Source organism: Sceloporus undulatus, chromosome 7 (genome assembly GCF_019175285.1).
Source record: "Sceloporus undulatus isolate JIND9_A2432 ecotype Alabama chromosome 7, SceUnd_v1.1, whole genome shotgun sequence".
Classification (NCBI taxonomy): domain Eukaryota; kingdom Metazoa; phylum Chordata; class Lepidosauria; order Squamata; family Phrynosomatidae; genus Sceloporus; species Sceloporus undulatus.
In genome coordinates, this window is record NC_056528.1 from 35,541,863 (window position 1) to 35,556,296 (window position 14,434).

The following is a 14,434-nucleotide window of genomic DNA, read 5'->3' on the forward strand; positions in this document are numbered from 1 at the left end:
CTCCTTCCCTTTGGACTTTAAACATGCTCTCATTTCCCCAATTCTGAGAAAACCTTCTCTTGACCCCTCCTCTCTGTCTAGCTATCGTCCGATTTCTCTTCTTCCCTTTCTTTCTAAGGTTTTGGAACAGGTTGTTTATTCTCGCTGTCTTGAGTTTCTTGAAGCCAATTCCATTCTCAATCCCTTTCAGTCTGCTTCCCGCCGAAGGCATTCTACAGAGACAACTCTCACTAAGATCTCAAATGACCTTTTACGGACCAAGGCTAATGGCCTTTACTCTGTTGTCATTCTTCTTGATTTGTCAGCAGCCTTTGACACCATTGATCACTGTCTTCTAGTTGACATACTCTCTGACCTTGGGTTCTCAGACTCTGTTCTCGACTGGTTTAGATCTTATTTGTCTGACAGATCTTTTGCAGTGGTTGCAGGGGGTCAAACTTCATCTCCTGTTCCCTTATCTGTTGGAGTTCCCCAGGGCTCTGTTCTGGGTCCCCTTCTGTTCTCTCTCTACACACTGTCCTGAGGTAAACTCATTAGCTCTTTTGGTTTTTCCTACCAGCTGTATGCTGATGACACCCAGTTGTATCTTTCCACCCCTGACCTTTCTCCAAGGCTTGAACAGCAAATTTCGTTTTCTCTCACTGCTATCTCGCAGTGGATGTGCCATCGGCATTTGAAGCTCAACATGTCCAAGACGGAGCTTCTTGCCTTTCCTCCTAAGTCCACCCTTCAACACTCCTTTTCTGTCTCTGTGAACAACACTTCTATTCAACCAGTCCAGCAAGCCCGCAGTCTTGGTTTTATCTTTGATTCTTCACTGTCATGTATCCCTCAGATCCAGACCACAGCCAAGGCTTGTAGATTCTTTTTATACAATATTGCCAAAATCCAACCATTTCTCTCCCCCTGTACTGCCAACATCCTCCTGGTCCATGCCCTAGTGGTCTCACGACTTGATTTCTGTAACATCCTCCTGGCTGGGCTTCCTCTTTCTCACCTCCATCCTTTAATTTCTGTCCAGCATTCAACTGCACGCATTATCACATCCGCCCACCAGCTCTGACCACATCTCTCCTGTGTTGGCATCCCTTCACTGGCTCCCCCTTCCTTTTCGCATTCAGTACAAGCTCCTGCTGTCGACGTTTAAAGCCCTCCATGGGCTGCCCCCCCCCCTTATTTATCAGACCTTCTTTCTCCTCACCTTCCCACTAGGACCCTCCATTCTGGTAGTCAAGGTCTGCTGTCCCAGCCCAGGATTTCCTCTGCCCCTTCTCGGATTCGCCCCTTTTCACTCGCTGCCCCTCACTCCTGGAACCTTCTTCCCCAGGGAGCAAGAGCCATCACTTCATTAACCAGCTTCAAAATGGAGTTGAAGACCATCCTGTTCAGAGAAGCTTTCCCAGGCATTGTGTGATTATCATTTGCTATTTGATGTTCTTTTTTGTTGCCTGTTTTATTGAACCATTTCCTGTATTGCTATGTATTTTATATGTATTATCCTATTATTTCTTAGATTGAATGCCATAAGCAGGTTTACTCTTTTATATTTATTGTTTTATGTCGCTAAATAAATAAATAAATAAATAATATTAAAGGTAAAGCAGTCCTCTCTAGTTTTCACTCTGGCAAGCATATCAGTACTATAGGAGCCACCGGCTGCTGGTGGCTACAAGCATTGGGTTACCCTGCCTCTGACCCTTGAAGGAGTATATAGCCATTGTGACAAGTAGCAACTGATAGCCTTAACCCCCATGAATTTTATCAAAATCCCCTTTTAAAGTCATCTCCATTTGTTGCCATCACAGCTTGTGGTAGCAGATTCAATAGTTTTACTACAGCAATGTATATTCCCCTTGGATTAGTGCATAACGCTCTAAATGTAACTGATTAAAGCCCTACAAAATATTCCTAACTGTGTAGAAATAATTACTCGAGAGGACTGCTGGCACTGTTGTTTACCAAATCCTTGTGTAGTGCAATCCTGTCTATATTTATCCTGGAGTTAAGTCTAGCAATATTCACTTGGGCTTATTCTTCCCAGAAATGTGAACTGGATTGCGGCTTCAGGGTGAACAAGCATGCTGGGTTAAATACATATTGTGCAGGTCCTTGTTTGTGTTTTGTTGACTCGATAGTAAGTGCAAGTGCCAATCCAGATCAAGATCACATCAGAAAGAGGGGAGGCTTAATCCTTCCTTCCCTAGTCAAAAGGGCTTCCCTTAATCAGAAAACATGAGTGTTTCAAGAAAGTAAACAGAGTGCTGTCCCCTGTTTATCTAATGTAACATTTAAGCCCTGTCTGCATGGGCCAGGATACTTGAGGGCAGCCCTGGGCTTTCCCCAACTTCTCCCCATGTCATGGTCCTCCCTAGGTGGCTGTCTGCATGGGCATCCAGCTGAGATGCCCATCACATCCATCACCGCCACTAGTTGCTCATCTCTATTATATAGCTGAGCACCTTGTTCTGACCTCAGAGAAAGTGACTGGTCAGATGACAAGCTGCACAGACTGTTTGCTTAATTCATATTCCTCAAGCTTTGAAATAAATTGCCTGGATCAACTGGGTGATAAGTGTATTAGGAAGACCCTATGTGTGTGTTGTTGTTGGAACAGGAGGTGTATCCCTTCATTACCAACCCTTTCAAAGATATCCAACCTTCTTGAAGATATGGTCAAATAACTCTTTACGACAGCCTCAGTTTAGTTCTCCTGGCTTCCAGGGAGAATTTGGGCTTGGTCTGTCCTAGGACCCATTTGTTTGTCTTTTTGGCCATCCACAATATCCCCAGCACTCTTCTGTGGCACCATATCTCAAATGAGTATTTTCTTTTTGTCAGCTTTCTTCACAGTCTAGCTCTCACATCCATACATGGTGACTGGGGAAACAATGGTATAGAAATTAAATTAAACAAAAAACCAAACTGCCATAGCTCCATCCTGAAGAATCCATGGATTTCTCATTTGGGAGATGCATAGAATTTTAACCTAAAGAGTTATAGTGTTGTAGTGCAAGGGGATGCTCTGTGTTGTGTGGATGTGCATCCCAAGATCAGAGCACAAGGAAATGGTGCTGGTGCCTGAAGGAACAGCTGGGATGTTATGCGTCAATACAGAATTTCAGACTCTTTTCCTTTTCTCAGGAGCACAGAAACACCGTCCCCAATGTCTATGAGCTTGTCACCTGCCAGCTCTCTTGGGAATGCCACTGGCACAGCGGGATCATCCTCAGCAGGGACCATAACCATTCCCCAGCGCATCCACCACATGGCTGCCAGCCATGTCAACATCACCAACAACGTCCTGCGAAGCTATGAGCACTGGGACATGGCTGAGAAGCTGACAAAAGAGAACAAAGGTACTTCCAGTCCTCCACAGAACAAGAACTTGGTTTTCGGTACTCTCTGCCCTTTATGGATAGAAAGACTGGACAGAATCCTGTATCAGCTACTTAGTTAAGTACAGGATTGTGGCAATAGTATCATAGTTGGAAGTGAGTAATAATTGTAAATATGAAACAGTTGCAAGTGAATAAATCTAAATAACTGTTTCATATTCACAATCTACATAGACATGATTGTCACACTATTGCCATGATCACACACACACACATATACACACACCCCTACTAGGGATCAGCTGCATGAGGAAAAGGGGGGCCATTCTGCTTGCATTGGAGCCCAGTTGGATGATACTGGGCTCCAATCAGGTTTAGAGGGATTGTTACCAGAGAAGGGACTTACTTAAGTGTACTTAACTTGGAAGGTATTTAGTTAAGTAAGCATTTGCTGTTGTTGTTGTTGTTGTGTGCTTTCAAGTCATTTCCGACTTATGGCGACCCTAAGTATACTTCTAAGTAAAGTATGCTTAATTGAAGCTGCATCTGCACTAAAGAAATAATGCAATTTGATACTGCTTTCACTGTTGTGGCTCAGTGCTATGGAATCATGGGATTTGTAGTTTGTTGTGACACCTGAGCTCTCTGACAGATGAGACTGAATACCTCACCAAAGTACAAATCTCAGGATTCTATAGCATTGAGCCATGGCAGTTAAAGTGGTGCCAAGCTACATTATTTTCTGCAGTGCAGATTGAGTCTGAGTAGCTGGTACAGATTCAAGCCAATATTCGACAATAGTCAAGAAACACATTTCTTGAGTATCTGGATACAACAAGGAAAATCCTGGACTGACAAGCACATTTTGGGCCTTAGTCTGCATAAAATTCACACAAGGGCTTGAGTGCACGTGTGAACGCAACTGCAAGAAATGTTTTCAGTACAAACGTGTATTATTTTATTTTATTCCATTCCATTTACATCCTGTTTTTCTCCCAGCATGGGACCCAAAGCAGCTTACAATAATGTAAAATAAAAGTGGAGCTAAAATCTTGTTTTATAGAAGTTAGAGCTGAAACCACATGATGATTTTGTGCTTAGTAAGTCCCTGGCTACAAAATTTTCTGTGCAGGAAACAGCAATAGAAAAGGCTGTTTTCTCTTCTTTAAAAAAAAGTACAATTTTTTTCTTGTTTTGCAGAATAAACTGCAAACAATCTTCAAAAATTGCATAGTTTCCAAAGACTTTCTCACAATCGGATGAAAATTGCTTACATTACTCATCGCTTCCTTTGATAGCAAAGTTAAATCCCTGGAGTGCCCTCCCTTCACCTCTATGGCCATTTCAATGGCAACATCAGCAACAGTCCCATGGAGCTTGGCTGTTGCATAGAGGGATGGAAAAACACACAAAACTACAAATGTGGAGTGGTTATACTCCATGTACTGCATGCAGGATCTTGGCTAGCCCTTTACTCATTGCTTGCTAGCAAGTAAGCACTAATGATGACAAATGGCATATTAAAAAGAAAGAACGAACGTAGCACTAATATGTGGATTTTTTACTCTGTAATGGTTTAGCCCCAGGATAGATGTTAGTGTAACATTGGTAGCTAATGGTACTCATATCTGTGGGTTGGCAAACCCGCTCTGGGCTTTAGTTTGAATTTTAATTGTTGTTGTTTTATTTGCTACAATAAAGGAGAAAAGGAGTAATAAGAGAGGGAAAGAGCAATTAAGCAGAGCAGGGGAAAGGCATATTTTATAGTATGTTGCATGACATGAGTTTCATTCTTAATATAACAAATAAGAGGATACCATTTGGCTAAATGCAGAGATAATCCTGTGATTAGTTCTGTGGGTTGTGAATTTGTTAAATGTTCGGCTTGGAACAGAGTCAAAATAGCTCAGGTGTTCAACCAGCGCTGGGGAAAAAGTCAAAAATAAGATCAGCTATTATTATGCTAAAGCTACAGTAAGTGTAGAGAAAACCAACTGTTGAAATTCCACTTTGGATCCTCTTTTCTTCTCTTTTCTTTTCTGTTTTCTTTTTTCTTTCTTTTTCTTTTTTAAAATCCATTATAGTTTCTTTCGTTGGCCAGATAAGCATTCATCCTTACTTCTTCCAGGTGCAACTTGTCCAGTTCTGCAAATCACTGAAAGAGATATAGATGGCTGGGACCCCCGTTCTGTTTGGGATATGCTTTTAGTTAATCACCGAACTGACTGCTTACTTTCTTGTATTCCTTATTTTAAAATGCCAGTAAGAGTTACTTGGGGGGTCTGCCTCCAAGTAAGGGTGAAACTAGATGCTTAGGGAATGCATATTCCCTAAAATTAATCTCCTTTTCCCATGTTGTTGTTGCATACCTTCAACTCTGTTCCCACACTACAAAATTAATGCAGTTTGAAACCACTTTAACTGCCATGACCATCCTATGGAATCCTGGGATTTGTAGTTTGCTGCGGCAAGCCGACAGAGGTGGCTAAATATCTGACAAAACTATAAATTCCACAATTCCATTGTGGTGTCAAACTGCATCAGTTCTACAGTGTAGATACAGCCTAAGTCATTTCTGATTTATGGTGATCCTAAGGCTATGGGTTTCTTGGCAAGATTTATACAGGGAGGGTGTTTTGCCTTCTTGAGAGGGTGTGACTTTGTCATCACATTTATTATGCACAAATGTTTCGACATATATATATATATATATATACACACACCACACACACCATACACACACACACACACACATGGGTTTCTTAAGCACAGTACAACCTATTTTAATATGTTGGTTATACAACCAGCCTAATAATGCAATCGCAGAACAACAACAGGAGCAAAAAGTTATTTAATAGTACTATTGGAAAACAATTCACATTGCCATCTTTAGAAGTGATTATCAGTGTCGGATACAGAGACAGCAAATCTATAGCTGCTTAGTAAATTTGTCTTGAGTCTTCATTCATAGGATCACATTGCCCACTCAGTCCATATTCCATATTTTGTTGCTGGCTGGCAATTTTGATAATGTTAATAGATTTGAGTGGTGGTGATGGCGATAATTTCTGAAAAGCTGAGCGCGGGTTACAGTTATGTGTTTTTCTTTTAAACCATCATTTGAATAATATAGTCAACTAGTAATCTAAAGCAAGCAGAAATTGACCCCTCTTTCCTATTTTACAGAGTTCTTCGTAGACCTGGACTTAGTAATGGGTCCATTAACACAACACAGCAGTATGACCAATCTTGTCCGTTACGTTCGGCAAGGACTCCATTGGCTTCGCATTGAAGCGCATTTGTTGTAGTGACTGCTGTGCATCGCAACTCTATCCCGGTCCCTCCGCTGGAGCACAGGTGATCAGCGATGGAATACTACCCTTTTCTGGAACTGTATTCATAGAGTTACTTTTATTGCCTTCCCCTTTCCCCTTTCAAACAAAACAAAAAGTACCCTATCTCTTCAAAGTGAAACTTGCCATCATGGGAAAAGATGGCTCCAGAGCAGAGTATGTGTTCATACCGTTGAATCAGTTTGGATTCACTTCTTTGCCTTGTGTCTCCCAGATCCTGCCACTCTTGCCTTCCATACCATGCTTTATAGAACAGTAGACTCCCTGCATCATTGCACTTTGAGGAAGATTTAGGTTAATGGGAGAATGTCTTAAATATCTGAGGACACATATGAAAGTGTATGAAATTGCACTGGGAACAATTATTCATAAGATCAATTCTTCCAACTCAAAATTGCCCTCTCATACAAACCATGCTGTTCCCAGCTTAACATTGGTTCTATGACATGACCAGAGGTCATTGCTACAATTTCAGAAATGTGGTCTCTTAAAAAGTGAAACATCAAACATCTTATGCAGTTGTAAACATCCCCATAAATACCCACACACCCCTATAGCATGAGATCACAAAAGGCTTTGGGAGATTTTTATCTAGATCCTTAAACAGTGGTGTTCTGCCTTTTTCTTGTTTGTTTTTAGTGGATATAAATGTTTAATGCAACAGCGCAATGCCATTCCAAAGCCTTTTCCAATTCTCTTTTAGTCAGTGCAGTCATATTTTGAATGGAAGTACATCTGTTTGACCATCCTTTAAGATTTTGCCAGATGCCGTTGAGGGAACAGATTTCCACTGTAAATATGTGGAGCATTTCTGACCAAACTTTCTACCAGTCTACATAGATGACAAAGTTCAGCATGGGCACATATATTAATAGCAGTGTAAACTCAACAGGGTACATAATAATAATAATAATAATAATAATAATAATAATAATTTGTTTTATTTATATATCACTATTCCAAAGATCATAGCGGTGAACAGCAAGTAAGCTAATTAGCAAGTAAGCTAATTTGCCCCCAACAGTCTGGGTACTCATTTTAGCGACCTCGGAAGGATGCAAGCCTGAGTCGAGCTTGGGCCCTTTTGCTGGTCTTGAACTCGCAACCTTGTGGTTTCGAGTGAATGGCTGCAGTACAGGCATTTAACCACTGCGCCACCAATTACTTTTGAGACAAGCGTGAACCAATTACGTTATATCATTGCTTTTCTCTCATGCTGGTCTCTAAGGCTAGTCTGCAGGCCTGTTGTGAGTGCATTAGCATTGCCCAGCTCATAACTCACTACAATGATACACTTCCAATAAACAACCTGCCCCATGTCCACTCCAGCCTACTCAGCTGACTTATTGTGTTTGTAGGGCTGTGTCCACATGGAAGAAAAAGAAATGTTCCCACCCTGGCCTGTTTAGATGACATATGCAGCCAAAACATGGTTCCAATCCATGCTCCAGGGTGTTTCTCCAGAATAAAAAGAGTCTTTGTTTACTCCGGAGAATCCCTTGAGCATTTGGATTGCATGCTGATGTGGGGACATGGAAAGGAGCATAGATGGGCAGAGAGATCAGGGAGCATGCTCCGCTAGGCAATTTGCTGACCTCTCCCTTCCTGGCAATTCCAGTTCTTGCCACAGTACTGTCGCTTTCAAGTTCACGTGGTTCCTCTAGCATATACTGCATTTTCAGAGGACTGAGGACAAGATGGGAAGGGGAGTGTGCAGATGGTGCTACCAGTATCAGTCCATTGTGGGTGCTGGTTGTGTGGACAGCTCATCCACTGCACAGACCCAGAAGCCCTGCCACTAAGCCACATTTCCCCATAAGTATGGACATAGCCTCAAATACATTATTTTCCCTTAAAACACTTCCTGTTTTGTAGGTTGCGGTGTACTGAATACTCCTACCAACTACAGAATCTTATAAAGGAGTGCTTTAGGACACCGAAACCAGATATAGTTGTTCCTTCCAACATGCAAATCCCCATACGAGCGATTCAAAGGCAATACTGTAGCATGGGACATTGTTGTTGTTGTTTTTAAAAAGTCAGCAGTTGTTACTTTTCCAAAGTAACTCGTCGCTTTCAAATATTTTACTTTGTATGTACTTTGCTATGAATATTATTGATGATATTTTAAGTGGACTGAAAAAATACAAAAATGGCCAAACCTACCCACCCCACTCCATGACTTCGTGGTACCTTACAGATAGTTGGTGACATGTCTCCTGACTGCTAGAACTTTGTGAAGTTACTTTCTAAAAGTAATTTGTTCCACCAAGCATTATAGTATCATGAATCAATTCTATTGGGATTACTCATTACAATACAGTTGGCACTCCATATCCATGGATTCAGCCATCCACAGCTTGACAGTATTTTTAAAATATATAAATTCCAAAAAAAACCTCCAACAAGCCTTGATTTTGCCATTTTAAACATTTACTCAGTGTTAAGAAAGTGATCCATCCCAAACAAAAGACAAAGTTAATTTGTCTGAATTGACCTGCCTGGTGACTTATTATCTTGTGAAGCCTCACAACACAGATGGGTACGGAAAGGAGGACCCAGCTAGGTTGCTACAGTTGAGTCTCCCATATCTGGAATTCCAAAATCCAAAATGTTATGAAACCCAAAGCCTCTTTAATGGATGGCTGAGATAGTGACACGTTTGCTTTTTGATGGTTCAAGTTACACAAACTTTGTCCCATGCACCAAAATATTTTTAAAATATTACCTAAAATTACCTTCAGGCTATGTGTTTATGCATCATAAACTAATTTTGTGGGTAGACTTGGGTCCAGTCCCCAAGATAGCTCATTACGTATGTATATGAAAATACAGTGGGCCCTTGGTATCTGCTGGGGTATGGTTCCAGGAACACCCCCCCATCTCCAATGGATACCAAAATCCATGGATGCTCAAGTCGCATTAAATACAGTGGCATACTGAAATGGTGTCCCTTATATAAAATGGCCAAATCAAGGGTTGCTTTTGGGAACTGATACAATTTTTAATTTTCAAGCCATAGTTGGTTGAATCTCTGGGATGAAGAATCTGTGGATATGGAGGTCCAAATGTACAGGTATTTCAAAATCCAAAAAAGAATCAAAAATCTGAGACACTTCTAGTCCCAAGCATTTTGGATAAGCGAGACTCAACTTATACTTAACTAGGAGGAAATGCTTCCCTAACATTCTGGGAAAGTTCCCCAGGTTTCATGGGCAGTAATATCTAGTGCCTTGGAAAATGAAATATAGATCCCTGCTATAAACACTTGCCTGGGAGTATGTCCCATTGAACTCAGAGAGGAATATATACAATATGTTAGATTTTCTTGTTTGGCACAAGCAACAAGTACTTCATCTTCACCTTATTTGTTTTAATTCCCAAACTATAGGCTGCACATCCATATTTATTTATTTATTACAAATAGCACTGGCCCTCAAATAGAAATAGAGTTGTTATACTAATGAACAATGGATAAACTCTATAGCATTCCACTGCAGTATTCTTGCAATATAACAGTTTCTCTGTAAATTTCACAGGGGGGTGGGACACAGGAAAAACACTGGTCCCATAGCAATGTAAATACCATTCTGCATCCCATTTCTCTGGAATAATCTTCCACTTGTATTAGATAACTAAGAGGAGAGTTAATTGTAGCTACATTCTCTTATATAATCTTATATCCTCTAATGCTTGGTAACTGGCATATCAAAGGATCACACTGCTAGGATTTGAAAGCAACCCTTGCAATTGTGTGATAAGGATGTTTTTAAATAATTGATCCCAGATCCAGTTTTAAAGGTAAATGTCTTCTTACATTTTTTAAAAAAGAGAGCTATATTGATGTCTGTTGGTAATAGGTGTTTGTTTTTTAAAAGAAAAATCCATATCCAAGAGCATTTTGTTCCACAGCGTTGTAGACCTGTAGCCAAAAATGAGAATAGTATTGTGTAACATTAGACAGGTCTTCTCTGAAAATTGTTGCCCAACACCAGCATCCCAACCCAGTTATTGGCTTTTTGTTCACAGAGGTAGACTTTCAGAGGGATTCCCATGGGATAGGATTCCCTTCAGCTGTCTGCTCAGGTTATAGTGGATGGATAGAGGAGCTGTGTGCTTCTGGTCCTCATTCAAAGATATCTCTTTTCACCTCCCTTCTCCTATCACCTTTTTCCCATTGTGGAGGATGAACTGGTAGGAAACCCCTTGCCAGTGGTCCTACATTGGCTTCTTACTACGCAAAGGAATGTTGTAGCACCTTTGAGACTGAGTGGGAAATGTTGTAGCATAAGCTTTTCTAGACTTGGACTACCTGAGAAAGTAGATGAAAGCATATGCTACAACATTTTTCACTCAACTCCAGCTCTTCTGCAATGGAAAAATAAAGCAGTTTGACCCCACTTTAACTGTTATGGCTCCATCTTGTGGAATCCTGGGATTTGCAGTTTGGTGAGGTATTCAGTCTGGTCTGTCAAAGAGCTCTGGTGCCTCACCAAACTACAGATCCCAGGATTCTGTAGGATAGAGTCATGGCACTCAGTATGGTGTCAAACCACTTTATTTCTGCAGTGTGGATACACCCTTAGTCTCAAAGGTGCTACAATATCTCTTTGCATACTCATATTCCAGACTAACATAGCTATGCCTCTGAATTGCCTTCTTAGTTATGTAATAGTAACTAAGTAAAGTCTCCAGGGCCAACCCCACCCTTCCATGGTCACATTAAACAATAGCCAGCAGCCTCATAGAGTAACAGAGGTCTGTTTAGGTTAAGATCATAGTACAGGGAGATGACTTTTCCAAATCCCCTCTCACCAATGAGCAAGGCTGTGACAAGGAAAGGAGACAGAAGTCCTGCTTCTGAATGTCATAGCCTTATTCGTTGGTGGGATGAGGCTGGAAATATCATCCTACAGTGCCCCGATTTCCAGCTGAACAGACCTCTGTTGCTCAGTATGGCTGCTGGCTCTTAAGGTAGGTTTGGAGGGATATTTATGCTCATGGCATCTATGATCATGAATACATAGTACTACCAAACACAGAGTAATTACAGGTTCCTGACTCTACATTGCGAATCTGTAGCTACAGTATAGGGTGCCAGGCAATATCTTTTTCCTGCTGATTATCTGGATTCTGCTGTGGATCTCTGGATCAGGACCAGGTTGTCCCACTAACTAGCCAGCATATCTTTGTCTGTTCCCTTTGGAGTTCAGTTGCCTTGACATGGTGTTGGAGATTCAGGTGGTCGCAAGAACAATTTGTATCTACAAAGGAGATAATTATTTTCTGACCAGACAGTCTTTGTCATTGTTGTTGCTCTTATTATCTGTAACGTGATTTGAAAGGTTCAAAGAAACCAGAGTGCTCCAGACTTTTTATTAGAGCTTGGCCAGTTGACTTTGACTGGCTTACTGGGTCCAATTAAGAACATTGTTCGTCCTTGTTAGTTTAATGCAAGTAGGAGCCCTACAACACCATGTGCTTGACAAAGGATATTTACAACTTGAAATACAATCATAAGAGAAGACATTTTTCAAAGGGTTATCTGTAACCACACAGTGAGATGGGGTGTTGGTTTTCTTCCTTGCAATGTGTTTTCACAAATCTGTTTCTTACAAAGGAGATAAAGAAGACTATATCTAGGCGTTAGAGGAGCCTATATCTGGCTCACACATCATGTGCGCAATCTCTTGATTTCTATGTGTGTAGTTCTCTTGATTTCATTTGATTACTCTACACCTGAATAACATAGCACAGAGTACTCACATATTACACAGAATATATGTAGGTTGTATGTGAGATCAGTGCTTTTTCGGGAATAGATGTGAAACAAAGGTTGTACTTTACTTCCAGACAATATTTTTATCCACAGCTCTAAACGGATGTTAAAAATAACCACAGTTTAGGGCACAGAAGTTAAACTGTGTTTAATTGAAAACAGCACTGGAAACTTCTGAGGTCCTTTACAACCACAGTGGAAGGAAAGAACGGCTAGGGAGCTCATGAGACCAAGAGTTTTTTGTGTGATGCTAAAGAAGAATTTGGGAAAGTTTTTGAACTAGCGATCAACTTTATTACAATCCTAGAACAGTCATAAAAGGACAAAAGCAGAACATAGTGGAAAATAAAATGTAAACCCTGCTAGTTTGAAATAAGCAGATACAGGAAAAGCAATAAAGACAAAATGAGGGATATTGATTGATCGGTCATTTCTGAACTATAACTCCCAGCATTTCACAGCCAGTGGGGTCACTAGCCATGGTGACAAAAGGACTCTGGAGAGTTGTAGTTCACAAAAGTAACTGTTCCAATCAAACACTATGCTAACTCACAGTCCAGTGTTATATACAAACTAGGCTGTTATCTTCATGCGCAGGTGGAAAAAGGCATTATTTATTAAATGTCTATAGAGTAGGATGCTGTTCAAAAGTCCAAGGGCAGGGACCATTAATAAAAGAGAATGTTAGCAACCTTGAAAGCCAGCCTCACCCCAGTGAAAGTTTCCATTCACCTTTCCGCAAATCTCATTGGGAATATTGACCAAGGCTACGACTTTGAATTATTGTCCCGTTAAACCAAGTGGATTTCGCCCCCACATCTTTTCCTCTGAGTGAATGGCACTTTCTGTCAATTGTGAAAATCTAAATCAGTCACAGTATACAGCCCTTACTCTGGTTCTTTGCCGATATATCCCTTGGGGAGAAAAACAGCCCAGAAGGACAGAGTTTTCTTGCCCATCTTATCTCAGTGGAGATGAAAGCCCCAAAGGTTTATTGGTGTGCAAAATGTTTATCTTTCTAGTCCATTTCATTAAAATTTGGGATGTCTAATAAGGAAATAATTGTTGCTTGGGGTAAAAAAAAACCATGACAAATTACATTGTAATGTAATATTGTGGCCAATATTCTGCTTAACAGTTGAATAGCATAGCATACATCAGATGTGGACATAGGGAGGCCTGTGGGCTGAATACAGCCCCTGGAACCTAGTTTTGTGGGTCCAGGACCCTTGAAGAACCTTATCAAAACTTCCTTCCCACCACACAATTAAAATTGGTGTGATAAGCTGAAAAATAATCAGGGTGCATGCAACCTATTTGCTGCACATTTTGCACCTCTGCTGTAGACTAACTGGAAGTTAAGGACAGGGATTTGATCCTCTCTCATTGGTGCAAACAACCCTGATCTTACTACATTTACTTGAGAAGTAAATGGCATTTCAGTGGGGACTTACGTCTAAGTAAGCAATCTCAGATTTCATTTTCATCATTCCAGAAGTTGAATTCACTCAGTACAACTTGAAGTGTTATATAATCTCTCTGGGGTTGAAGCACACTGCCAAGTGGAATGGTAACACAACAAACCCCAATTTTAATTTCCAGGCTCAGCTTCTTGGTTGGGGCGCCGAATGTCACGGAATAAATCAAATAGCCATTTTTTAAAAAAAGATTTTCAGAAACTATCTTTTCAGAAGTCACGTCTTCCCTAAAATTAACTGTTGCCATTCATTTCTCTTTGATTTAAACCCACTGACTTCTTGACCTGTGGACTTGTTCTGGGTGAAGTGGCCCAAGCCCCCTGTTAATGCATCAGAGAGTTCCCTGTGATCACTGCAAATGAGAACCACGGCGAAATCCTTGTCTGTGCACTCAGCTTTTGCTTAGTTGGGCTGGAATGGCTAAAAGAATCCGTGCCCTTTTATCACCTTGTTTTTAGCCGTCCGCCAGCTCTGGTAATGCAGTTGCAT

At 40.9% G+C, this 14,434-nt stretch overlaps 1 protein-coding gene across 6 annotated transcripts in view; it reads left to right on the top strand.

The window, feature by feature from the left end:
• The window catches only part of AFF2 (AF4/FMR2 family member 2), a 436,989-nt gene that overhangs the window by 389,582 nt on the left and 32,973 nt on the right, over positions 1-14,434 (top strand). For 4 of the 6 annotated variants that reach the window (XM_042478420.1, XM_042478424.1, XM_042478426.1 and 1 more), the window contains 2 exons: positions 3,142-3,356; positions 6,522-7,651. In XM_042478420.1, the coding sequence (XP_042334354.1) occupies positions 3,142-3,356; positions 6,522-6,643 (337 nt within the window). In that variant the 3' untranslated portion in view covers positions 6,644-7,651. Of the gene's footprint in view, positions 1-3,141; positions 3,357-6,521; positions 7,652-14,434 lie in introns of those variants that run through there. The other 2 variants (XM_042478423.1, XM_042478422.1) reach the window with 1 other exon arrangement.